This window comes from Musa acuminata, chromosome BXJ2-4, assembly GCF_036884655.1.
Source record: "Musa acuminata AAA Group cultivar baxijiao chromosome BXJ2-4, Cavendish_Baxijiao_AAA, whole genome shotgun sequence".
Taxonomy (NCBI): Eukaryota; Viridiplantae; Streptophyta; class Magnoliopsida; order Zingiberales; family Musaceae; genus Musa; species Musa acuminata.
The window spans coordinates 29,924,901-29,951,442 of record NC_088341.1 but is presented as its reverse complement, the minus strand read 5'-3'; the positions used below and the strand labels follow the sequence as shown (position 1 = coordinate 29,951,442).

General features: G+C 38.2%; 4 protein-coding genes across 4 annotated transcripts; 2 read left to right on the top strand and 2 right to left on the bottom strand.

The window, feature by feature from the left end:
• Positions 1-533: 533 nt before the first annotated feature.
• LOC135610235 (protein HAIKU1-like) lies at positions 534-2,030 on the top strand. The gene is made up of 2 exons (XM_065104490.1): positions 534-616; positions 738-2,030. The coding sequence occupies exon 2, from the start codon at positions 798-800 to the stop codon at positions 1,782-1,784; it is 987 nt and encodes a 328-aa protein (XP_064960562.1). The 5' UTR covers positions 534-616; positions 738-797; the 3' UTR covers positions 1,785-2,030.
• Positions 2,031-3,530: 1,500 nt separating this feature from the next.
• Positions 3,531-8,663, top strand: LOC135610234 (nucleolar protein 12-like). The gene is made up of 6 exons (XM_065104489.1): positions 3,531-4,298; positions 4,381-4,433; positions 5,241-5,310; positions 5,412-5,534; positions 5,651-5,779; positions 8,002-8,663. Exons 1-6 carry the CDS (start codon positions 3,621-3,623, stop codon positions 8,446-8,448), a joined length of 1,500 nt encoding a protein of 499 aa, XP_064960561.1. The 5' UTR covers positions 3,531-3,620; the 3' UTR covers positions 8,449-8,663.
• A 449-nt stretch (positions 8,664-9,112) lies between these two features.
• On the bottom strand, positions 9,113-11,204 carry LOC135610236 (uncharacterized membrane protein At4g09580-like). The gene is made up of 4 exons (XM_065104491.1): positions 10,866-11,204; positions 10,162-10,432; positions 9,688-9,858; positions 9,113-9,491 (listed from the first exon to the last, which is right to left on the bottom strand). The coding sequence occupies exons 1-4, from the start codon at positions 11,030-11,032 to the stop codon at positions 9,354-9,356; spliced, it is 747 nt and encodes a 248-aa protein (XP_064960563.1). The 5' UTR covers positions 11,033-11,204; the 3' UTR covers positions 9,113-9,353.
• Positions 11,205-13,986: 2,782 nt separating this feature from the next.
• LOC135609090 (transcription factor MYB41-like) lies at positions 13,987-15,662 on the bottom strand. The gene is made up of 3 exons (XM_065102180.1): positions 15,256-15,662; positions 14,291-15,067; positions 13,987-14,144 (listed from the first exon to the last, which is right to left on the bottom strand). Exons 1-3 carry the CDS (start codon positions 15,516-15,518, stop codon positions 14,117-14,119), a joined length of 1,068 nt encoding a protein of 355 aa, XP_064958252.1. The 5' UTR covers positions 15,519-15,662; the 3' UTR covers positions 13,987-14,116.
• Between the last annotated feature and the right edge of the window lie 10,880 nt (positions 15,663-26,542).

Genomic DNA, 26,542 nt, shown 5'->3' with positions numbered 1-26,542 from the left:
AACCTTTTTGTAATTAAAACATCGCTTTACTTTAGCTCCATAGGGACACGCAATGTTTACGACCTCGATCTGGATTATAATGTTTGATCTGCAACTGTTTATGATGTGTCCAGTCTTGTCACCTACGTGGATTATGTTCAGCCAGCATGGCTTAGTCCACGTGCTTTTCTACTACACGTGTAACTCGCGTCAATTCAACATCGTATCCAGGGCTGGCGCAGCCACAAACGTCCAGAATGCTCACAGGAAGATGAAGATGGCCTGACATTTTTGACAACGAGAAAAGAGTGTAATGGAAATACGTCCTGCCATCATCCTATCCAACCATGTCGTCACTTTCCGCGCCTCGAACGATTGTGAGTCGGTCTCGTGCCATCCGTTATGAGTCGGACTCCTGGAGACATGCACGCCACATCCTTTTCTCGCTCCAGCTCACACCATTACCAGTGGCCCTCTCGCCGGCCCCTTTTGACCGTGGATTTCTATTGCTGCACCGGTCAAACGAGAGGGGAGGCAACTCAACCACCAGTCGGATGCGTCTTCGCAACCTCAGCTCAAAGGAAAGCACAAGTGAAGGCTGGGGAAAATCCAGCAAGGGGGAGGGCCGCTCGGGCACGTAAGCAAGCATCCCCCACCACCAATTCCACCGCTCTATGGTTCCGTCTCAATTACTTCTCTTCTCCACTTTCTCTCGCTCTCATCATTCATCATCTCTCCCTCCCTTCCTGGTATCATAGGAAGATCCAATAGGAAAGAAGGTCATAGGAAAGAAGGTCTTGCGAAGAGGAGGCACAAGTATGGATCAGTCGAGAAATAATCACTACCATCATCATCAACAGCAACAAAATCTGGGAGTCAACAGGCTGAGCAAGAACATCCGCAAGAGCCCTCTCCACCAGCCAAACTACTACTCCAACCAAAACCCACCGCAGCTGCAGCAGCAACAACCACCACCGCCACCGCCGCCGCAGGTGTACAACATCAGCAAGAACGACTTCCGCAGCATCGTGCAGCAGCTCACCGGCACCCCCTCCCGCGACAGCAGCCCCGCCGCCGCCGCCGCCAATTCCCGGCCTCAGCATCGCCCGCCGCAGCCGAGGTCCCCCAGCACCCGCCTCCAGAAGATCCGCCCCCCGCCGCTCGCCCCCATCGCCCGGCCGCCTCACCCTCCTCTCCGCCCCGTCGCTGCCGCCGCCCAGCCTCCTCCCCGGTATCCGCCCCCTGTGCCTTACCGAAACCCTAACTCTAATTTGCTCCCGGTGCCGATTCCTCACCCCAATTCGAACCCTTCTTCCTCCTTCCCCCGTCCCTCGCCCTCCGCCGGCGCTGCCTGGGCTGAATCGCCCGTCTCCGCCTACATGCGCTATCTCGAGAGCTCCCTCCTCGGTTCCGACACGTCCCGCCACCCTCAGCCGCAGCCGCCGATGCCCCCCTTTCCGTCCCCAGGGTTGCTGCCCTCCCCGCGCCCGCTCGTCCTGCCATCCCCGAGAGGGATCACGAATTCCAGCTCGCTGCCCCTCCCTCCTACTCCATCAGCATCACCCTTGCCGCTGCCTTCTCCAAGCGCATTCCTGAACCTATCACCTTATCCACTGCTTTCGCCAGGGTTTCTGTACCCTCCCACTCCCAACTTCGCCTTCTCTCCGTTGGCCCAATCGGGGATACTGGGGGCGGGACCAGGAGCCGGGCCGCAGCCACCACCGTCTCCCCTCGGGTTCTTGTTCCCGCAATCCCCCTCGGGATTCTTGCCCATTCTGAGCCCCAGATGGAGGGACATGTTGTAGCTGCAAGGAGCGAGCGGTGTTCATGACATCACCATCTTTCCTTGAAACACATAGCGAGGAGGAACATTTCTTCTGCATCAGAAGTAATCTATGAATCTGACCAAAGATCTAACCCAAGTGTCGAAGGAGATGTGGATAGCCATTGGTTGAGCGAATGACTCTGCATATATAGTCAACCTGAGCTTCTGGGAGGGTGAAGGTGTACCAGGAAATGAGGCAGGTGAAATATAGTCTACTTTTGACTTCTCTTGCTTCATGTTTGTATTGACTTACTTTACTACTAATGATCTCATAATCTTATACTTTCATGTTTTCTCAAAGTAGTAATTCTTGTGTGAGACATCAATTCTCATACAAGTGGTTTTAGGGTCTATAGGAGACGAAATATTAAATTTGAACTAGAGATGGTGTCTTTACATTGACTTCTTCTGCATCTATACAACAAAACAAATATTCATTTCTTGCACATAGTTTTCTTGTCTAGAATTGGTATGCCAAAAGCTAATTCTAAACTTATAAAAAGTGAGGACAAAAGGTTGTTTTTTTTTTTTCTCTTGTATTTCTTTAAGGGCAAATTTTTGAGAAAAAAAAAATTTATTTTTGGGTCCATTTTTCATATTTCCTATGGGGTGTTCCCACATTTTAATAATATTTTTAATTACTCTTGACATGATACAACAATAGTCTCCTTTCCAATTTCTAAGTTATAATGTTTTTGAATAAGCTTGTAGTTTTTTTTTTTTTCAAAATACTGTAAGTCTATTCGAAAACACTATAAGTAATTTATCAGCATATCAACATAGAATCAAATTCAAAAATACTTAATTGGATACTAACCAACAATCTATAACATTATTGGCATCAATTTTTTGGTTACTCTAATCTTTTGTAGCATACTCATTCAATCATGTTATTCGTAGCTAATTGGTCGATAAGTTTTATCAAATCAAATAGAAACCTTCTCAATTGAAGGAATTTTTTTCCATGTTAAGCTCAGGTCTTTTGGGTTGTACTCTTTTAAGACCTCATCATTAATCTATGGTTTGATGTTTTTGGCAAAAATAAAGAAAACATGGAAGCCTCTCTATTTACATATTTGAAGCTTTACTTATATATATATATATATATATGAATTGATCTTTATTTAGTTTTGAGTCAATTTGTCTTAGTTAAAACATGCTTTTGAATAGATTGATTTGTGGAGGTGCCAAAAGCATTATAAATCTATTAAAAAAAATTTATATATGACTATGTATATTTAATACATACGCGATCGAACTAATTCATCCTAAACCGATCCATAAATATTTCAGATGAGAAAGAAAAGATGAAAATGCCTTGATATTGTGTTAGGCATAAACGTTCACACGTAGTAATCACACGAACAATAACAAGATCAAGTCATGTCTCCCACCAATTAATTAATGGATGTTGTTAAGATGAGTATAGCTATGCCAAACATTTAATGCTGAACAGACTAATATGCATTTGACAACAGTGGTATAGATAGGAGCTTGTGAGATTCTAAGGAAAGATCAATTACCTCTCCTTTTTTTCATATTTAAAATAATGAGATTCTAAGGAAAGATCAATTATCTCTCCTTTTTTTCATATTTAAAATAATGAGATTCTAAGGAAAGATAAATTACCTCTCCTTTTTTCATATTTAAAATAATTATTAAGTTTTAAAAGAACAAGACACGAATTCTTTTTTTGTTTTTGTTATTTTTCTAATTTCGCTCCAATAAATTACGTGTCCTCTTCGAATTGGGCGACTACTTTTACCACGCCCGACCCGGCCCATCAATATATATATATATATATATATTCCGGGGAATGTCCAGCGAGAATCCGCGCCTCCTCTCGTCTCCTCTCCAAAAATCGAACCCAGCGATGGGGAGGAAATCGAAGGATTCGGATCAAGAATCCTCGGCCGTCGTCCAATCACTCTTCTCCGACGATAATCCCTTCCGCCGCAAGCCCCAGCCGGAGTCGCCTCTCCCGACGCCCGAGCTAGGGTTAGGGTTGGCTGGGAAACCGTCCAACCTCGTAGGTGGCGGCGTCGACGATGCACAAGAGGCGAGGAAGAGAAAACGGAGTAAGGGGTCTGGAATTCCTAATCCTAGCTTGACGCCCGTCTCCATTCCCAATAAAAGGAACAAGTACGAGAATGGAGAAGACAGCGGGAGTCCCAAAGAGAACAGAAAGAAGAGGAAGAGGCGCGAGATAGAGGAGGAGTACGAGAAGCGGATATATGATGCGGTGGAGAATGTTCTCGAGGGTGATGGGGTTGAAGGAAGGATTGTTGCAGTCGGGGAGAAGAGGAAAGCGGCTGATGTGGTCTCATCAGACATGGAGGTCTCAAAGGAGGCCTTCGATGACGAAAGCAAGCTTATGAGGACGGTGTTCGTTGGAAATTTACCACTAAAGACCAAGCGAAAATCTCTGCAGAAGGAGTTCCTGAAATTTGGTGAGGTGGAGTCCGTCCGGATAAGATCCGTGCCTATTGTCTACGTGAGTGCGTCAAACTCTGCTCCTAAGATGACCTCTTTACTTTTATGTTTTCCTGATTTTTGTATTGGTTTTTCTTGATCAGAGCAAGACACCCAGGGCGATAGTGCAGGGCAAAATCAATGATGCTGTTGATAGGTTAGTAATTTTTTTGTTATTTTATGATTTATGATGAAACTTCTGCAAATAAGTTCTTCTCGTTAATTTTTTTCATTATGTAACTTCAATTTTGGAAGCCCGAATGTGCCTGAAATTCACCTGTTTTTGAGGGGGAACGAATTCAACAATGTCATCAAACTCTTATATGAAAACATAATCATAACCTTCAACTAATATCTAGTCACATTTATTTGAGGTTTGCCGTATAGATCCTTTTATTGGGAAATAGGCGCCGTTAGTTGGTAACTAATGTTCTATCTACCTCTGGCATATATCAACCCTTTGCATCTCACCGTTGTCCATTTTATAGGCACTTGCAATACGGGTGTGATGTGTTTTTTTTTCCCTCTTAAATCAGGATGATATACTGGGATTTGTAGCCTGCTGATTTTGAAGGACTGGGATTCACAGCCTGCTGATTTTTTTTCTTTTTAATTCTTGCCTCGTGTGCATGCTATGCATGTCATTTTCAGCCTACAGCCAGTTGATTATTCATGCCTAAATTCAGAACAATACTTTGTTACAGCAACAGCAATCGAAGTGAACGTGGCAAAACCAACCCTAAATTTTATAAGTTCTCTGAGCCTCTTATTATCAGCGTCAATTAATATTGCATTTTGATAGGCAAGTGGATTGACTGTATGTTTAGTAATTGATGATTTCTTCTTTTATTACTTATTAGTGGATCTTTTTGATGTTTTTTAGTCCTGTTTCTCTGCTAATATTTGATAGTTTTAGCCTATGTTTATGCATTTTTTCTTACTTCACCTCGTTCTTACATTGCAGTGTACATGCATACATTGTTTTTAAAGATGAGCAAACAGCAAAGGCTGCACTATCCCATAATATGGCACAGGTGGGCTAGATTCTATTTTTTATTGTTCTTTAAGAGCTGTGTACTTCACTTTGTTGGTCAGTAGTGATTTTTGTCTAAGATAACTATACTTGCTCATGTAGTTTGGAGGAAATCACATTCGTGTAGACATGGCATGTCCACCTCGTAAGAAATTGAGAGGAGATGGTCCACTTTACGACAAAAAGAGGACTGTTTTTGTGGGCAACCTACCTTTTGATGTGAAGGTAATATCTATTGTTTTTCTCTGTATTGAAGTTTAGAGAGTTCATGGTTTGGTAGTGAGGGTTGTAAAAAAAAGCTTTATTATACTTTTTGGGGTAATGTTCACTTTTGCTTTCAGGATGAAGAACTCTATCAGTTGTTTTGTGGGGTGAGCGAAATAGAATCTAATGTGGAAGCTATACGAGTTGTTAGAGATCCTCAGACGAGCTTGGGCAAGGGTATTGCATATGTTCTGTTTAAAACACGGGTAAGATTGACTACGATTCTTTTATGATTGACTATTCTTCTTGCCAGTAATTAATCACATATCTATATATTGCCTATTGTTTATGTTTTCATTTTTTGCCTCCTAGCTATTAGTTTCTAATACTTGTATTTGACATTCACTTCACACTGCTATAAGCACTACAAGGGAAACCTAGTGATTGTGCTTTTAGTTCCTCATCTTTTAGATTCTAGGTCTCCAATCATGTCTTAGGTATGGTGACTGTAGTCTCTCTTATTATTTCTCTATCTGTCAGTTCTGACCGAGGCCTATATCTCCTAATGCATGTTAAAGTATGACCATGTTCATAGTATCTAAATTTAAATATGAAGCTAGCTTTAGAAAACACTTCATTTAATCGTTTGATTGGTTCCATGGCTCTACATGAAATTAATTTGATTTGTGGCTCACTTTTTTGAAATCCCTAATTTGCTATATGGCCTATGTACATGTGTTTGTAACTGAGTACTGTTCTTGGCAATCTCTGTTGACTCCATTTAGATATTGCTAGGTCAGGGGAAACAGAGGTTTAACACACTGTCATGTGCACCAACATTTTATGTGTGGCTTCAAATTGACTTGCTCAAAAATAACAAATTAGGCTTCATTTGACTCTTTTTAAGTAAATCCTCTGACAATTCCTCTCTTATCCTGATTAGAGTCCAGTGAGCCACGTATAATAGTCACAAGGCATTTAGGGTATTATTGTTGATCCTCTCTGTCACGGATGGGGACACTCTAACATGCACCTAACCTGTTAGACTGTGATATTTGTTTGATCAACCTGTTAGGTTAGCATATATCAGCCTTTGAGCAATTCAGGTGAAATTCTGCATTTTCTAAATTTCTGATTTCAGCTTTAAACAATCCAGATGGAACTCTTCATTCTTCAAAATCTTGGATTACATTATATTTGGCACAGATGTCAGGATAAGAATCATTTGATAAAGCTATATGCCAGTTGTCCTAACGATTCAGTCAACCAAGGTACTAATTTGGTATCACCTCAAGTTCTGCCCCTTAACCTGAGTTGAATGCACTGTGACATCTTTCATTAGTCTATTTAGTAGATATCAACTCTAACTATCTTTATTTCTAATTGTCTTCGTTCTCCAAATCTATCATACACGGGTCTGCTTGAACAAAGTCAGCTTCTGAAGGGTGTGCTTGTTATATGAACACATAAATCAAGGCACAATCTAGTTAGAAGATGTAAGGGTGTTAAGATTTCATGTCCCATCATCATCTTCTTTGAAAACTAGCATAACACTAATTATTTGACATATTCTGTTGAGTATACCCTTTTTGTTGATCAGCTTTAAGCAACTGATGGATACAAGATGGTTTTTCTGAATCTACTTGTTGTGGGTCTTTCGAGAACTACAATCATGTATTTAATTGCTTCCCTTGTACAGCAATACCACTAGTTGTATCCTCGACCATGTTTATTTTCTCTGTTGTTACAAGTGAAATGGCACCAAATGATCTCACTTAATCATCAATGTTCCTCGACTTTAAGCATTTAGTGTTTATTCTACAAACATTATTTTCATTAATTTCTTCACATTGTTGAATAATAGAAAAACTTTTATCCTTATGAATACTTCATTAAATAATTTCTTCATTTTTTTGTTAATCTTCTAATCTTTAACAAGTATCTTTTTACCTTCACCCTCTGAATGCTTAATTGTTACATAGGCTGTTGTTCTTTCTTTCTCTGGTTTCGGCAATATGAGAAATATCTTTTTCTGCATCATTATTACCATTATAACTGTCATAAGCTTTGTATTTATGTATTGGAATATGAATATTATGTATGGTAAATTATATGTAGAAACATTTATTGCACATATTTAATTGGCTATAGTCTCCTGGAGCATACTTGTGTAGCTGCTTCTTAGAGTTAGAACCAAAGATATAATTATCCGCCATATGTTTGAACATTTTAAGCACAAAACCAGAGATGGCAGAGATGGTATGCTTTCTATAATCGTCGCTTCAAGATTAAGAAAAAAAAGGTTTGAGGCCTATATAGAGACACCACATTATCATTTTAATTGTGTTGTGAGCCAGCGACGGAAGAGCACGGAAAATAATAAAAAGAAGAAAACAACTGGACACATACATGTTTGTGTCCAAAGTGGTAGGTGATGTCAGTTGTATTAACATGTTTCTTACAGGAGTCTTGCACATTTTGCCCGCAGGATGCTGCCAATTCCGTTGCTAAGAGAAGGGACTTAAAGGTTAGAGATCGTATGCTTAGAGTTTGCCATGCAAAGTCTGCGGATGCTACACCATCAAAGAGTTCGAGTGTCGGACCAAAGAGGCAATTCCCAGGGAAGACGCATGGTGTGGCGAATGGTGGGACATCATCAGCAGGTGAAAATGACAAATCCAAGGTGAAGGCTGCTTCTCTGTCATACCAAGGAGTGAGATCAAGCAAATCTGGTGTGATGAAGAAGTCAAACTTGCGGCCACAAGTCAGTAACCAAGGGAACAACAAGAGGGGTGGAGGTTCAGATCAGATGGCTCCTAAAGCTAAACGGCCTGCGGTTGCTGCCAGGAAAGCAAAGCAACTTCTGAAGAAACGCAAACTGGAGGCTGGTACACCACTGAATACCCACGTCAACAAGAAAGCAAGAAAAGATTGAAGTCCGCAATTTGATCGACTCGTTGTAATATTTAATTGTGCACTAGATTGTTTGTTGGTTGCTGACCTGACAAAGTGCACGAAGATGAAGAAAGTCTCTTCCTAGTTCTTGTAATGTTGGCTGTGCACGACTCTAACAAACTTTTTTGTGGTAACTGGCACGCCTCCATAAACTCATCTTGCATGCTGAAGGTGTGTTTTCAGTTCTATCGCCAACCGGAATTCTATTTGTTCTCGCAGAATTTGATTTAAAAAAAAAGTAATTAGAAATTTTTATTACATTAATTTTCAGTAATTTTGTCTGTAATTTTACACTGAAACATGGATTCCAACCTAACAATGTTCTCGGTTCTGTGTTTCAAGCTCACATGATATTTTCGTAAGACATAACGCATCGTACCCTCGCCGCCCCCATTAAAGACCCCAACAAGGTGGTGGTCGAGGAGAGGTATCAAATGTTCCTGGCAGAATTAAATGGCAAAGCTCCAAATCCCACTATTTCCACCAAAACCAATATTTATCGAGATATGTCAGACACTGATGCAATGCCCATCTGCTCAACCCATACATATAGCGTAGCAAATAGGACACCTGTGACCCGCTTAGGGATATGCTAAGAAAAACAAAGGATCCATTTAAAATGAAAACTAAATTATGCTTATCTATGAAAAATAAACCCACCAAAATAAAAATATAAACGAAGCATTTACAATGAACTGGAAATCCAAAAACACAAATCAGGTCTACGCATATTTACATATATTGTATCCTCCCTCCCCAGAATCAGCAGCAAATAATCATGACTGACGACCTCCATTTTGGAAATTCCAGTCCGGAAATCTGCTGCAAGACTTGGAGGGAACAGTTGTGATGATCACACAAACAATGCCAGCTTCATTTTCTTTCCTATGCATCATTTCCAGTTTGACTTTTGTTTATCAACGTGGGTGTCACCGAAACAATCCCTATAAAGAATAGTGTTGCTATTGCTTGGAAATCATATAGGTCGGCCACAGATCTTAATTCTCCAAGGGCAATTCCAGCCTGACATACAACGAAAGGCCAATCAACATCACATGAAACACATATGCGAAAAGCTACACAGTCAAAATTGTAATGAAACATCACACAAGAGGATTTTATAGCCATTAAAGAAATAAGTTAAAACCTCTCAACAAAACAAAAAAGAAAAAAAAAGTCAGCTACTTGAGCAAACTAGTTAGAGGCAGAGGAATGGTACCCTGACTGTGACATAAGCAGCTGGGATGAGCCCAATGATCGTTGCCAGGAAGAATATGTGGTATGGCACATCTACTATTGGTGAAGCAACATTGATAAAAGTATTTGGCAGTGTAGGGGTGACTCTGAGGAAAAGCATGTAATTCAACAGCTTCTCTCTTCTTTTAGCCACCTGAAACGAGATACGCAACTGCTATATTAACTGCTATATTAACGAGACATGGACACAGAAAATTCATTGGATGCAAAATGTACAAACTGGTCAATAGACCGAAATGGCTGCGTCAATTGAAATTACTACATTTCAGTCACTAAAAACGACTACAATTAGATATACATAACGTGAAGAAAGTATGGAAACTACTAGAAACACATCTATCAGCCAAAACAGGCTCTTGATTCATCTACAACTTAAGCCCTACATCTTCATAATATGTTCCTTTGGACCAGTGTTAAGAAAAGGCCAAGTTTTCACCTGTTCTTGGAAAAAACTGAGCTTGTCTGGCCACAACGAGAACACCAGGGGTCTTCCTATCAGATATGACAAGAAATAACATGAAGATGCACCAGCTGTGGCAGCAAAGACGACTAAAGCTACGCCTCGCAGAACTCCGAAAAGGGCTCCGGCCAGAAGGGACATAAAAATGGTCCCTGGAATCATAAAAGTCTGCATAAAAATGTAGACTGTGCAGTAGCCCACCAAAACCTGTATGGTGTAGTCACTTGTGTAACTCTCAAGATTATCCCTGCACTCACAGGTTCCAATAACAGGATCAGAAAGACTCGCACAGAACACAACTGTTGACAGTGGTTTTCATCGAGGCACAATTATGTGCAAAGGTGTTAAGTAACATACGTTAATTACGGAAAATACTGGAAGATAATTCAAGATAAAGCAGAAATCAAAAATTATTTCCATATGAAGAAAAAAAAACCTATTTTATTTGTTTTCATTCACCATGACTGATTCTAACAGAGGAAATCTCGAAACATATTCACGATGTACAACAAGTTCTATCCAGAAGCAACCCCTAACAAGAACCCAAGCTAAAACATAGAATAACAAAATCGAAGGATCCCAAATTTCGTTACTTTCATACACTTTAATGCACACGCAGATCTTCATTGAATAGAACTAAAGTTTGACACCTGCAACTGCGGAAAGAGGGGAAAGATCACCTCAGATCCTGGATGTCCTCGACCGAGCGGGGCAATTTGAGGAAACTATAGTCGGAGGACGGCATCGAAAGATACACGGCGACCAAGACCAATCCGAAGCTCGCCACCACACCGGCCGCCGCCGCCGCCTCCCATCTCGACAACGAGTACTTGGAATCTCTCCCCATCGTCCTCTCTTACGAACGAACGAATCAGCGGGGCGAGAGAGAGGATCTGACTGGGGAGAAGAGAGGCAGAGGGGAGGAGAATCGGATCACAACGAAGAAGCCCTAAATTTTCTCCCCTCTGCTTCTCTCCTCTCTTATCGGACTCGTAATGACGAGCGGTAGGTATCATTGTGGCCGGTGAAGAGTCTGTTGCTCCGCAGGAACACCTGTTGCAGCCGCAAGCTGTGCGAATATTCGCTTCCAGCCGATCCATGGTCGCCACGTGTACGGCCGAAATATCATGCGGTTGATGATTTAAACGGAATCCGAAACCTCACCCCTGCCGAAAGATCTCATACGCTCGAATCTCATCCGTCGGTCGGGATTAAGTGCATACCAGGATAAGATTTCCACCGCGGAGATCACCGTGTCGTTTCCAACGTGTTCCACCGCCTTTTTGAGAACGGGTGGTCCCGAGTCTGCCGTGGCTTCCACTCCACACACGTGGATTTATTCCTACATTAATGATTATATAATCTTTGATGCTTCATCGGGTTCGATTTATATATATCAAATCCTCGTCGAGAAAAAACACACACTATCAACTTTGTTGTTGCCATTTGATTGCTCTTTTTATTTTTTTTTGTTTTCCTTGTATTAGTAGACGATAAAACTATGAGCCGCTAACCAAAAAGAAGACAGAGAGAGAAACCTAACGTTCGAATTATTGAGTTGGCATTAGTAAGTATTTTTCCTCAGTGATGTGACTTGCTCACTCAGATCAATTGTGCTTGCTATAATCGAATTCAAAGTCAACATAACAATGATGGCAGCCGTCATAGTTAACCACAAATCTCATCCTATTAATATCAAATTCGACTGGTTAGATGTCCAAATCCATCCCGATCCGATCGGGCTTTGTATTCATGATTCTAAATCTGATGATACGTGTGTAGGAAAACAAGACTTGATTCATAGTCAATCCAGAAATGATACAAATAAGATCATCGTGGATCCTTTTGTTCTTATATTTGTTTCAAATTTGATTATCCAATATTGTAGTCTGACTTCAATAAGTCAGACAGATACGAGTCTGCTAAAGCACATGATAACTGTGACAGCACAACTTGTTTTCCGGCACGCGAGAGTGGAGGGTGGCGTGTTGGATCAGTGGCACTGTCAGATAGAGATATGCTGGACAGACCAGCAGACATTCATCATCCACAAAATGATGGATGGATTGCGATTCTGACACGCAACAGCCGAAGGGTACTCGTAAACAGCGAGAAGAAAGCTGCGCCATTTCACTCTGTGATCCAGAGAATAAGAAGATAAACTCCTGCAGAGTACACATCTTTTTGGCAACCAAGTTTTTGTTTGTTCCTCCGAATCAATTCATGTCTAAAGAGATGATTCTTTTGTGGCCCGGCCCACTTGATTCGCGTCTCTTGCTGCATGTTGCTTACTCTCTCTGATGTTTTAATGTGGCCGAATGATACTGAGGGAAGACAAATATTGCATCTTCATCTGATCGTTTGATGTCACCAGAAGCATTTCTGTTGGAGACGATCTCGCGACAAAGCATAGGCAGATGGCTATAAGGACGTGGTTAATCTTCTTTTGACTGACAAGAATGTGAGTCGCCGATTCACAATGAGCATCAGCAGAGATTGGCCAGGGTAAATTCCTGCTTATGACATCACATGTTGTACCAGTAACATTTGTCTTCCACACGGCAGGAAGGTAAGCACCTTTGACAAGGCGTGTAGTAATCTTCAGACAAAAACTGTAGGGATTCTCAAACCTGCATAATCTACATGATGTCAGCTTCAGATAGGTTGATTGTTTACGGCTAACAAGAAGCAGACAAAAAAGCTCATTCTAGTGCAAAATGCTTTGTTGAACAGAGGTAGCATCGGGGCCTGCACCCCTTTCTGGAAAAGATCTCCACCATTTCTGGAGTTCTTAAGCGAACCTAGCCTTGACTCCAAGATCGAAAGCGAGAAAAGCATATCACCAGACATCAGCTTGAAGGAGCATCCAAGGATGAACTTTGAAAACCCTCATGAGCAATATAACAACTTGTTCGTAAGGAAATGAACAAGAGGAAAGGGAACTAGTCTTGACTATTGTTGCAGAATAATCAGCTTAGACTTCATTGCACCCAGTGGAGCAGTTGAATGAAGCATCATTAAGTGCAGGTAACTTAATTAGTTGCTTCCTGTAGGTCCAGGGCTCACACCTACTGCACATTATGCTATGACTTGCATGGGAAGGTTAGCTTGTCTGAGAATACATTTTCTGATCTGGCGGAAAGCTTTGAGAAAGAGAAGTTTATGGGGAATTCTAAGCTTGCCCAGAAATCTATCACTACCGTAAAATGACAATTTGTTTAAGCCCTCCTCAACCAAACCAAAACACAAAAAACAAAAAAAAATGAAAATGAAACATGAATTATCTTGAATAATTAAGATACAAATTGTTTAGTTACAAGTATTCAATTAAAGAGTTTTTGACAGCGGAAACCGAGCGAGAGTCATTTGCTTCTAAATCCCCCATCCAGTGGTGACAAACCAAATAAGATAGCTCTAGAGTTTAGTTACAGTTACTATGGTCATCAATCCGTTGGATGTCTTGTTGGATTGAGGCTATAGTAGTGTGTGTACCTTCATAAGAAATTTCCACTTGAAGACCATGATGGAATGCTAATCGATTACTGTTCTCAAAAGCTTGGCCGATGGATTTTATGATAGGATTTTATTATTTGTAGTAAGAATTTGTTACGAATTGTTGTTTAGCAAACGCATGCATATGCAAAGAGACGAAGGATTTCATTCATTGAGCTGCTCATACTAATAATGGCCAGGATTCCGTCTCTGTACAAAGTATCCTCATCGGAAACTTACTGTAACCAGGAGCAATAACATAAGACTTTCTGTAACGAAATCGTACAGAAGAAGGAATAAAACAACAAGTCATGAAAAGTCTGCTAGAAATATTTGTCACAAAATATGGTCTCTTTCTTTGTCTTTCTCTCGCTCCGATTAATTGGAAAGGGAGGGAGCAACATATAATCAAAGTGGTACGGACTTGTGCGTTCACGCTCTACGACTCGTCCGCCCAGCATATTTGGCTGCAAAATAAACAAGAAGACATAAATTTAGAGAAAAGAAGGAAGCAAAAAGCAGTAGTAACGCAAATGTCCCAACAACAGGAACAAAGGGAGAGAGATAGAGAGATGGATACTGGTGTTTTAAGGAAGAACTGTTGTTTACTTACTCTAGGATATCTTTCCAGGAAAAATCATCATCTGGTTCACCTAGATTTAGACCTTGCCAACCTTGAGAAGGGGTTGAAGCATTTGTGCCACATGCGCCCTGCATGGAGTCTGCAGCTTCGTTCTCTGGAGAGATCGAGACCGAAGAAGGAGTTGAATGGGCAGTTGGCATGTCCAAACAACTAAAACCTGGAGTAGTTATTCCACTGTTGCTATCTATCAAAGTGGAGGAACCATCATAATTGGATTTCATCGTCATCATCATCAATTCTTGAGGAATCCTTGACTCCGGGCTTGCTTGAGAACTGCTAGGGGTATTTGGATTGACCAAACCCAAAGGACCGGGAGCCGGTAGCATCTGATCCTGACCAAATGCGAGAGAGCCATTCACGAGTCCTTCAAGCTGATGATTCTGTTGAAGGAGATCATTCACTTGATATCTTCCAGGGGAGGCTAAGCCCAGCGGATTCATTGCATCCGTGTTAGGAGGTAGAACAGAAGGAATCATCAGCGTAATTAAGCCTTTGAGCATCTGGTATCTGGCTACAACATCTGCATGCAACCTGAGAGCATTATCCAAGGGGTTGGAAAGGTTGCCAAGCTTTGCTGTGGCAGCGAGAAGGCTAGGAAGGCTTGATAGCAGATCGAGATCAGTTGCCCGCTGGTGCGTGACGGGGTCGATGCCCACGCGGAGAAGCTTCTTCCTGAGATGAGTGTTCCAGTAGTTCTTGATCTCGTTATCGGTCCGTCCGGGTAGATGCGTAGATATTTTGGACCACCTGCATGAAAAAGCCAAGGTGATTGCACCGAGCTTTGAGAACAAACAGAAAGAATACTTTGGCTTCACCTAGACCAGTATAGATGTTGCAGCGAACGTATGGAATCGAAAGAGATCGGATGGGTTTTACCCCGCGCACTGTCTCCAAACCTAATCAGTAGAGCTAGCTAGTTGGGCGAGGAAGATTACTTGTTTCCGAGGGCCGAATGGAGCTGAACAATTAGTCGTTCTTCTTCTTCTGAGAAGTTGCCTCTCTTGATATCAGGCCGAAGGTAGTTGGTCCAACGGAGGCGGCAGCTCTTTCCGCACCGATTCAGCCCCGCGTTCTTGGGGAGCTCCCGCCAGCTCCGGTGGCCATGCAGCTGAATGTAGTCGACGAGCTTCTTATCCTCCTCGGGAGTCCAAGGCCCCTTCTTTACGTGACTCTCGTCGCAGCAAGGAGACCTGCCCATTGTTTTAGGAAGAGGCTGGATCGGAGGCGCAACAGATGTGGATATATAAGGTATCAAACCAGCCTTGGATATGTGAGGGGTAAGTCTGTGTGAGAAATCAAGATCTAGAAAGGGAAGTCCGTGAGATATCGAGATCTAGAAAGGCAAGGGTTCTTGTGTCGATCGGTATCTTACTTCAACAACTAATGTGGTTTGAGCTTATGGGTCCACCTTCCCCTTTGCTCCATAATCTATTGCTTTATGTTACTTCCCAAAGTAGACTTCCAAGAAAGTTCAAGGAATGTTCCATTACATATAGACATACTAGTATTACATACCTCGAGATCAATCATCTTCCCCACCTCCTCCACCCCCCCACCTTCAAAAAATTTTGCTTATCCAATTAGAGAAGGCACAGGGCATAAATGTTTCTTTGTAATCAAATATCTTTACTTGGGTAACCTGCTTACTTTTGCCTGGCATGGCATGTCATGTCATGTCACGCAAGCTTATTTACCTTCACATCATTAGATTCTGATGGGATGATTTATCGATATTTCTCTCAGAAGCAAAGTCCACCGTCTTTCACATTTGCTTTGACGTGGGTTATACAAGTGCGAGAACAAATCAAAGAGTCTAGCAATTTTAGACATCGCCCTGACAGGTTGGGGCTCGCAGTTGATTTCTACAAGATTTTTTCTACATCATCGATGCCATCATCCTCATAAGATTCTTGCAAGTGTTGCTTGCTCTTCCACAAGTTTTTATTTCGCACGTCCTTTTTCCTGTGCCGATTGGTTTAGCGCCCTCACCGAACACTACCTTTTGCAGGGACCATTTCTACCTGGAGGATCAAATTAATATTGCTGAGTTGCTTCAAGAAATCGAGTCGATTCAACGATATTCTCCTAATCAATTTACCGAGTGGTTAGTGTGACGACCATGTTGGAGAACTTGGAGTTTGCGTTGACAACAATCTATCATTTTTTATCACGCGCTTGGTCAAAGAGGATCCTCAGAGGCCGTCATCATATCGCTGGCTTAGCCATCCCTAAAGAATAGCGTCACTCGATTTCAATGGCAGCCTTCCCTTCTGCCAATCAACGGTAGTCATCTTCCTCTGAATCTGAACTCTTTTCTCGCATTCAATGGCCGAGGTGAAGACATGTAATGGATGACCTCAATGTTTGTTGCTTATTACTAAGGCAACCAAAATTTGGTGAGTAAAGATGTATCATAATTCCAAACATGAATTTTGACTGGCACTGTTTCTGCATCACCCATCATAAAGCTTCTCACTAGTCAAATTGGTTAAGTGCACAAGTGTGGACTTGTATAGTTTCCAATAGCTTCCCATGCCAAATATCATTAGTAATTCAGATGCAGGATGACCAAAGTTTCTTCCAGGATACAGTCTTCTTTCATGTCTGGTCTACTAAAATCCTTCAATAACTGAGAATCACATACCACAATCACCGATTACAATTCTTCCTTCAGAAGCATACAGTTGGAAGTATTTCGTATAGGCATTCAAGGATTTACTGATGCAGGAGACAGATCTGGAAGGATCAGAAAAGTTCACCACCTTCGGCTGAGACAAGAGAATTCATATTTTGCCATTGGCGCTACTAGTGTTAGAAAATAATTATAATGTAAAAAACATTTATGTCAAGAATTGAAATATAATATATAATGGATTTGAAAAAAAAATGTGTGTATCTTTATTTGTTTGTTATGTTTATGTTGAATCGAAATATCTCGATACTGCTATCGTCTTTGATCCCAACAAAGAACTAGTCCTCTTTGCCCCTCTCTCCTATTTATCGTAAGACCATTGTGATTAATGCAGTTGTGTTTCTTAACCCGTCACAAAATACAAAAGACCATACTTATTTATATGTGAGGAGAGAGAGGGTCTACGAAGACATATAAGATATTTTCTTTCATCAAGATTAATATTCAAGATTTGAATATACATAAATATTAATATTTAATTCTTTAATTAAAATCCAATCATTATCTTTAAAATATCTCAACAATTAGCTTATGAGCCACATATATGGTTAATATTCTCTCGCTTGGCTCATGAATAAAAAAAAGATGTAAAATAAATATTCAAAATTACAATAATAAAATAAAAAATTATTTTTTAAAAATAATTTTGCTTGATTGGATTCTAAGCTTTGAAAAATAATTTATACAAGCATGATTTTAGAAAATATATTAATAGATCTAATAAATATTATAATATCACATTAAGTCAAACTATAAATGCAAGCTTTTACGTACGCTTTCAAAGTATTACCTTTATGAAACGGTTTTACGTCGGAAACAGTTTTTATCGAACGAAGTTTTTAATCAAGATGTAATCTTTTCGCTGCGCTAATTCACTCCCCCTCTTAGTGCTGACTCTTGATCCTAACACTATTTTCTTTAAAATTGATTTGAGGAGTAGCTATCATCAAATTAGAATGAGACTTGGAGATGAGTGAAAAATAATATTTAAAACTATGGATGACTTGTATGAATGATTAGTTATGCCATTTGGGCTATCTAATGCTCCTAGCACTTTCATGAAGTTTATCAATCATATACTTAAGCCATGTATTGGTTTTTTTTATTGTGGTTTACTTTGTTGACATATTGGTGTATAACAAAAGTAAGGAGGAGCACATGAATCATCTTAAAGAGATATTTTTTATTTTAAAGTAACAAAAGTTTCGTGCTAATATAAAGAAAAATATAATTTCTTTACTCATAGTGTTACATTTCTAGGGTATATTATTTCAAAAGATAGAATCATGATGAATCAAATGGTTTATGCTAATTTAAATGGTAAAGGCTATTCTTAATTCTAACAAGTAATTCTAACAGTGTTTTTTGAAACAAGTAATTCTAACAAAAGCTTATGGAGGTGTTTCGGGAGAATATTTTAATAGAGATAAGACTCTAGCTCTTGTTCAATCAAAGTTTTATTGGCCTAAGATATTCAGAAATATGGAGACACTTGTGAAGCAATGTTGATTGTGTCATTTGACAAAAATAAGAAGTCAAAAATTTGATTTGTATACTCTATTATCAGTGCCTAATGCTCCATGTTTGGGACTGCCAAGAACTCAAAGAAAGAAGGATTCTATCATAGTTATTATTGACAGATTCTCAAAGATGTCTTACTTTGTTCCCTATAATAAATCAAATGATGCATCCCATATTACTGATTTGTACTTCAAGGAGATTGTGAGATTGCATGGCATTCCAAGAACTATAATATTTGATCAAGATTCAAAATTTCTTAGTTATTTTTGAAAAACTCTATTGAGAAAGCTAGGCATGTATTTGAATTTCAGTAGATATCATCATCCATAAACTGATGGGCAAACAAAGGTAACAAATAAAAGCTCGAGAAACTTGCTTAGAAGTTATGTTAGGAAGAACCTCAAGCAATGAGATCTTATTTTTCCACAAATTGAGTTTGTCTACAACCGTTCTATGCTTATAGCATTGGTAAGAGTCCTTTTGAAGTTGTTTATAATGTGAATCCTACTAATCCTTTAGACTTAATTCCTCATTCTACAACTAAGTAATTTAGTGGACATGTTGATGAGAAAGCTAAGTAGATAAAGAAGTTATAAAAGAGTATTAAAGCAATCATTGAGAAGCAAAATGAGAGGTATATGAAAGCCGCAGGTGATTTGGTCTGTATTTATCTAAAGAGGAGAGGTTTACATTAGACAAATTTAAAAAATTGAAACTAAAGGTTGATGGTCCATTCAAGGTACTTAAGAGAATTGGTAAGAATGTCTATGAGATCGAGCTACCTAAAGATTATGGAGTGTCTCCAACATTCAATGTGGCTAATTTAAGTCTTTATCATAATCATGTTGATGGAACAAATAAAGAATTGATGACAAGTCTTTTTCAACCAAAGGAGATTGACATAGGAGTGCCTAATTTGCTACAATCAACTTGTGTAGATCTTGCTTATCATATGGTATTCTTTACAGCTCACAATATTGTCTTATAGCCTTTAACCCAGCCCACTCAAATATAATAGCTCATGAGCATATTCCTTAGACAAAGTTAAAACGGTTTCAAGGTACTTTTCCTCGTGACCAAGGAATACATTAGAAAGGTTAGTTACTAGTTGTAAAGAATTTAATTTCGTAGTTCCCTATGCATGAAGAGTTGTTTTATGTACTAGTTCTTATTTTAATATTTTAGGGTTAGAAAGAAGTTTAGAAAACTAATGGTATTAGCAGAAATTCTCTTGGATGCTTCCTTAAGTGGTTAGTCTATTGTTTTTAGTTTTGTGTCATTATTTATTATCCTTGGGATGGTGAACTTTCTATATCTCTTTATGATTTTAAACACAGTAGTAAGTTATTTATCGATTTTATTAAAGTTTTATTATGAGTTTGTTCCTTTTTAATTCAAAGAACTTATTCCAGTAATTACAATTGTACTATCGACTTTCTTTCAAAATTCATTCCGTATTACCCTAATATCAATGGTATTGCCTAGGGTGATGGTAGTACCACTCAAAATTTAAATTTTATAATGGTAGTAGTATTAGAGTCTATAATTGTGGTATCAAAAGTTTTAGTTGTGGTGCCGCCTTGTGCTTGCGATAGTATCACCTGTGCCCCGAAATTTTAGGGATTTAAATTTTTTTGGTTCTATTCATGAAGCCTTTTGGGATCTATAAATACCATACTTAAACTTGGTTAATAGAGCATTAATTCTTAAGTTTATGAAGTATTGTAGCTTTCTTTTATTATTTGGGTCTCTTCCTCCCTCTTGAGTTTAGTTATGATATTAAATTATAAGAGATGAGAGATCTTTTATAAAAGTGACCATAGATGTTCTCTCCTAAGCCTGTAAAAATAAAAAAAAGTTATATCAAAAGTAGTTAATCTTTGTCCATTGAAAAAAAAGTAGTAGTAAAAGCCAATGACCTTGAGGGAAAAAGAATCAGGAGTGGACATAGATCGGAAAGATTGAACCACTATAAACCGATTTACATTCTTTTTCTTAATTATAATTTTTGTTTGTAATTACTTACTTATTATCATTCACTTTATTTTTAACCCTCATTCACACTTAATATTTAATTAATCATGTTTTCGATACATATTTTTTTATCAAGCTTTAAAATTTACTATAGTACTAATTCAACTGTGCTCACTCCTCTTAGTGTTGTTTAACATCCTAGTATGTCCAAACTGATTTATTAACTTAAATCAGTTCAAAAAATTTAAAAAGTAAGAACAAAATTGATATTTATGAAAAAAGAGATGTCATCGGGTAAAAATAAATAGTGGAGCGTTATTTGATAAATTGTTCTAAAAATTTCATCTAGCTATGCAAGTTTGCCTTAAAAAAGGTACGACTGCGACATCCATGTCTTTTCCAAACCATTATTAATTTTATTATTTCTGTCTACCACAATTAGCAAGTTCATGCATACCCAAAGATAATAAATTTTATTAATTTTGCTGATAGGAGACCATTGTCATATTGACAGCTTTGGCAAGGTGGAAAATGCCATGGGACGTAGAGGGAATCGTTGCTGCCAAGGGATGCTTTTGGAATTCAAGAACATTTGCCCATGCTTTTGGAATTAAAAAACATATGGTTTCGGAGTCGATGATAAAATTTTGACTCGGGAGAGACGTTCCAGATATGCAACTTTGAGACCGTCCGAAAAGAGCTCGACACTCCACGTGAAGGACATTGAAAGGTTGTACCAGTGACGCTCTGCCGCTTGCACTGTTGTCCGTCGTATCTATCAATAAGAAACATGTCCTTGCAACAGAAGTCGATGGGTCAAAGGAGCCATCAGGAGGTTGAAACATTGATGAGGACGACAATTAGTTTGGTTATATTGGATGTAATGTCTTACTAGATGGCATACTCGCATCCATCTTTAGCTTCAGTATCTTGTCCAAGCTAGGGAGATACGTGGAATCTATTGATGATTTTGAGCTACAGATAACTATGAGCGAGGGTAAAGTCACTCGGGGAGATTTAAGAGGGCTACGACTGTCACCGTAGACATGTACAAGATGTGATTAACTGTTGATAAAATTGTTCTTGAAAATCCTAAGGTTCCACAAAGAAAATTCATCTTCAACTATGTTAGTCATTACATCATCTTCTTTAGATGATCTATTTCAGCTTATGCATTGTGGAAGAATATATCAATCAATATTTTAGTGATTTGTAGACGATAGCATTTGGTCGAGCATCTCGTGGTGACTTGACAAAATCTTTATCAATGAATGCGATGCAGCACCTTCCAAGTCATCTAGAGGTTGATTGCCCTTTGGTGCCTATCAACTTTTTATGTCCTTCAATTTCTCCTCTTTCACGTGTCTAATTACTCTAGTTGTGTTTGGCTGATTCATATAAAGAAATACAAGTTAGACTAGTCTAGCTGATCCCGAACTAAGTAGGAGTCAATTTGGTTTGTAAAGTAAACTTTGACATGGATGTAAAATGCATGCTCTAACCGATAGAAGGCCGGAGGTTCACCCTTCCAAAGTTGGATCCTCCAGATTGGTTAACCTAATCTTTCTTATGATCATGCCTGTGATGAATGAATAGAGAAATCAGCCATATTATTTTTACGATTACCCGTCCATCTGCTATCCACATCTTCCACTCAAGCTGATTTGATACATGGCATGCTATATTGCAAGTAGGGTTCACTAAACATTGGGCTTGGCTTTTCCCCAAGTAATAGTCATGCCAAAGGTAGTCAGTCGCTTGATTCTTGGAAAATGCGAGTCCCGCTCCAATGGTTAGAGGCCACTGAAATAAAAAGACTTTGAGGATGGATGTGCACATCAAATGGGTTCCATCAATATGGTCAGGTATATAGCTCAGGACGTGATGCGAACACAGCGATGGGGACCGCGTACAAATTTTACATCAGCCGTGGAAAAGATGATAATTTACACAATTTTCTTCGGGGACTATTAGTAGGCTCCACCAGTATTTCATCTCTTTTTTCTTTTTTTTTTCCCTGGTTCTCAATTTTTTTATTAAAAGAAAAAGATTATTTTTTAAAAAATTATATAACGAAGATAGAATGTACATAAAATTTTTTATGACCACTTATTAAATGAGAATTCTGCTAGTAGATTTTTGTTTCTTAAAATATCATCAGCCAATTCATTAACTCCCTGGTCCCAAAGATTTTTGTTTTTGTTTTCTTTTGCAGGTTGAGATCTTTATTAGATCATCAATTGATGCCAATTTTGTTTTAAAATGTTCTTAACTACTTCACTTCTAAATCATCGGAAAAAAAAAAAAGTTGGATGTCATTTTATGGACTTATCAGTATGGAAGGAAGCAACATAAGAACCAGCTGTCCTAAGTGTGAACCATAAGAAAATACAAGTTTGTTTTGATAGATTATACGATGATAAGGTATATCATGGTTATAGTTAAATTTTGATTACAGTTATCTACCTAAGTTTAGAACTTTTCTAATTATTTATCCTACAAACTCTATTATGATTTATAAAAAGATAGAATCTCCTATCAATTAAACACATAATTTAACACTAGGCAAACAAATATGCGGATATGTGGATTTGTGAATACAGAAATTACATATCTTCTCTTATTTTTCCTTAGTCACGTAAACCAATCAATGAGATATTATAGATTTTCTCTTATATTCTCTTTGTTTTTAAATTCAGTCTTATAAAGAATAGAAAGAGAGGATAAGATGAGTCTAGTTCTCATTACAAATCGATATTGTTAGGACCAAGTCAGCACTGAGAGAGGGGTGAATTAGTGCTTACGTAAAATTACATCGGTTTAAAAATCTTACGTTCGATAAAATCATTTCGACAAAGCTCATATCAGAAAGTAATGAATGAAATGACTTGGAGTAAATATAAGGTGAAATGAGCAGCTAAGTAATGGAAGTAAGCAGTAAGAAAAGAACACACCGGATTTATAGTAGTTCGGTCGTCGTGACCTACATCCACTTTCAATTCCTCTTCACTCAAGGCAACTGACTTCCACTATCGGTCTTCCTTCAATGAGCAAAGACCAACTACTCTTTTACACTTTTTCTCCTTTTCACGAGTTTAAGAGATAACCCTTACAAGCCACCCACCTCTCTTGAATGATTTCAAAAACTAAAAAGCAAAGAGCAAGACACTTAGCAATTTTATAACCCAGAATAACAATCCCTTTCTGCTCTAATTTGTGCTTTTCCATGTAGGAATAACTGGGGTATTTATAGACCTCAAATGACTTTAAAATTAGCACTAAAAAGGGTCTTATCCTGGATTTCTCGGGTCCTTGACAGTACCATCGCCTATGTTGGGTGGTACCTTTGCTTGTTGCACTGATATTGGATTGTACCATCGCCCAGACTGGTAATACCACTGCCTGACACAGTTTGAGAGACTATGTTTAAGCGGTACCACCGCTAAGACTAGTGGTACCACCACCCAGACTAGCGGTACCACCGCTTGACACTGGGCGATACCACCACCCAGTCTAGTGGTACTATCACCTAACACAGTCTCAAAGACTGTGTCTTAGAGACTGAGACTCTAGCAGTTCCACCACCTGGACCGATTGTATCACTGCCTAACCCAACTTTTGGGTCACTAAATGAGTCTTTCTCTTGGCCCAAAATAAACCCAACATAAGTCCAATTGGCCTCTAATTGAGTTGGCCTGGTTATACCCAAAACCTACTCAATTACGACCTAAACTATCTCAATCTAGATAAATTATTACAAAGTATGAATCATCTATTGTTTGACATATCATTGATTCTTCCGGTGCTTCGTCCGATTCTTTAGTGCATCGTCGTCTCCTTCGGTGTATTGTCCAATCGACATATTGACTCCCGTAACTTTCGATCTCCTTGGTGTAATATCCGATCCTTTAGCTGGATGCCCGAACTCACGACATGAAGCCTTCTGCCGAGACGTCGACCATTCCTCCGGTTTGACATCTAATCTTCTGACATGTTCACCTTCGGCTCAACATCTGATTCCTTTTACTTTAATCAATTTGCCTCTCTTTTATCGAAGCTAGTCTTATGTCACTCAAAACATAGATTAGATTATAACATTATCAATTGGTTTCATTATCAAAATCTAAGATTCAATAATCTTTCCATTTTTTTATGATAACAACTAACTGATGACGGAGTTTAAATAAAAGTCCCCCTATCAATATGTCATATTGATAGAACCTTGAATTCAAGTCAAAGCAATTATAATCATGATCATATGCTACACATTATATGTATATCATTGCATTGCATGCATCATTATAAATATTTTAAATCATCATGGTATCAAAATATCAAAGTATATTATATCCTACCATGTATGATCATCATATCATCATATCTTCTCCCCCTTTGTCATCAACAAAAAGAAGAAGTACAACTATCAGGTTTTAGAGATATGAAAGCTTAGCTATTTAGCAAATTTTTCATCACTTTAGAACATGCAAGCTAATGAGTTCTTTCTTCTCTTTTGAGAAGTGCAAGTTAGTAATTTTTTGCACCCTTTGCAATGTTCTAGCTAGCAATTTTTGCTTCCTTTGCAATGCACAAGCTAGCAATTTTTGAGAATATGAAGTTTAGTAAAGTTTTTGCTTCTCTTGAGATAGTAACTTTTTGCTTCTCTTTACAATATGCAAGTTAATACCTTTTTTGCTAATTTTTATTACGTGCAAGCTTGACTTTCTCCCTTGAGATGTGCAAGCTTGCAAGTTTTGCCTTTCTTTGCAAGCTAGCAATGTATTTTTTTTTAGATTAGCAAGATAGTAATTTTCTCTCCCCCTTTGTTATTGTCAAAAGGAATGGAAGTTTACAATAGTGTAAAACTTTTCCCATCACATTATTTTTTAAATCAACAAATGAAATATATTAAGAAAAATTAACTTGGTGATGAGATATACAATTCATGAAAATAAATTTTAAATTATGAATATCAAAAGATAAATTTTGATTCTTTTGGATAAATCAAATGGCAAAAAGAAGAATCATATTAAACAATCTTGATTCATAAGAATCTCAAGTTATAATTATGAAAGAATCAAGATTATGATTTGGATAAAACTTCTTTTTTTTAAAAGCAAAAAGAATCATAGGAGAAACAAATAAAATATCTCGATTTATACATAAAAAATCTAAAGTTATAATTCAAAAAATCATTAATCATAAAAAATCTCCTCTTAAATAATACAAGAATACATAATATGAGATCTTGATTCATAAAAGATTTCAAGTTATAATTCCGAGGAATCAAAATCATAATATAGGTAAAAACTCATTCAAATTCAAATAATCAAAATCATCAAAATTATTTTTAAGAGATTCAAAATGACATAAATAGATTTATCAATTTATTTTTTAAAAATCGATAAGATAGAGAGAGAGAAATTTTTAAAATGCATTCACTTTTTAGTTGTTTCAATTTGTGTGATTTATTTCATACAAACATGCCTTAGTTTTATATGTCGTAATCAACACATGCATCATCATTTAAAACCGAAAGAGTAAATTTAATTATAGAAATCATCAAGATCAATAAATTATAAATCATAAAAATCATTATTACTTCAAATTGTCATGCATAATTAAATTATTAAATCATCAAGCATGGTTTAAACATAAATTATTTTCAATCAAAATCATTTTGTTTGCTATAGTAATAAGCTTTCCTTCTTTAGTGAATCTAACTTATTACATTTAGTGTAAGGAGTTAATATGCAATTGTCACGCTCATTTTTTTATTTTTCAAAATCACTAGAAAGAGAAGCATAAATTTTTTAGTATATATTTTTTATTACTAATTCAAAATCATCAAACAACTCAAGTTCATTTTTATTCTTTGATTCTTATTTTATAAATTTTATAAATTTACTTATGAGAAGTATAGGGAAATCTTAGGGGGCATCACATGTGCAACGGAAGAACATAAAAACAAAATCCTCAAATTTCTCATCGATATGTTTGTCGTCGTGCAAAGATTTGTGCGCAAAATCCATGAAACT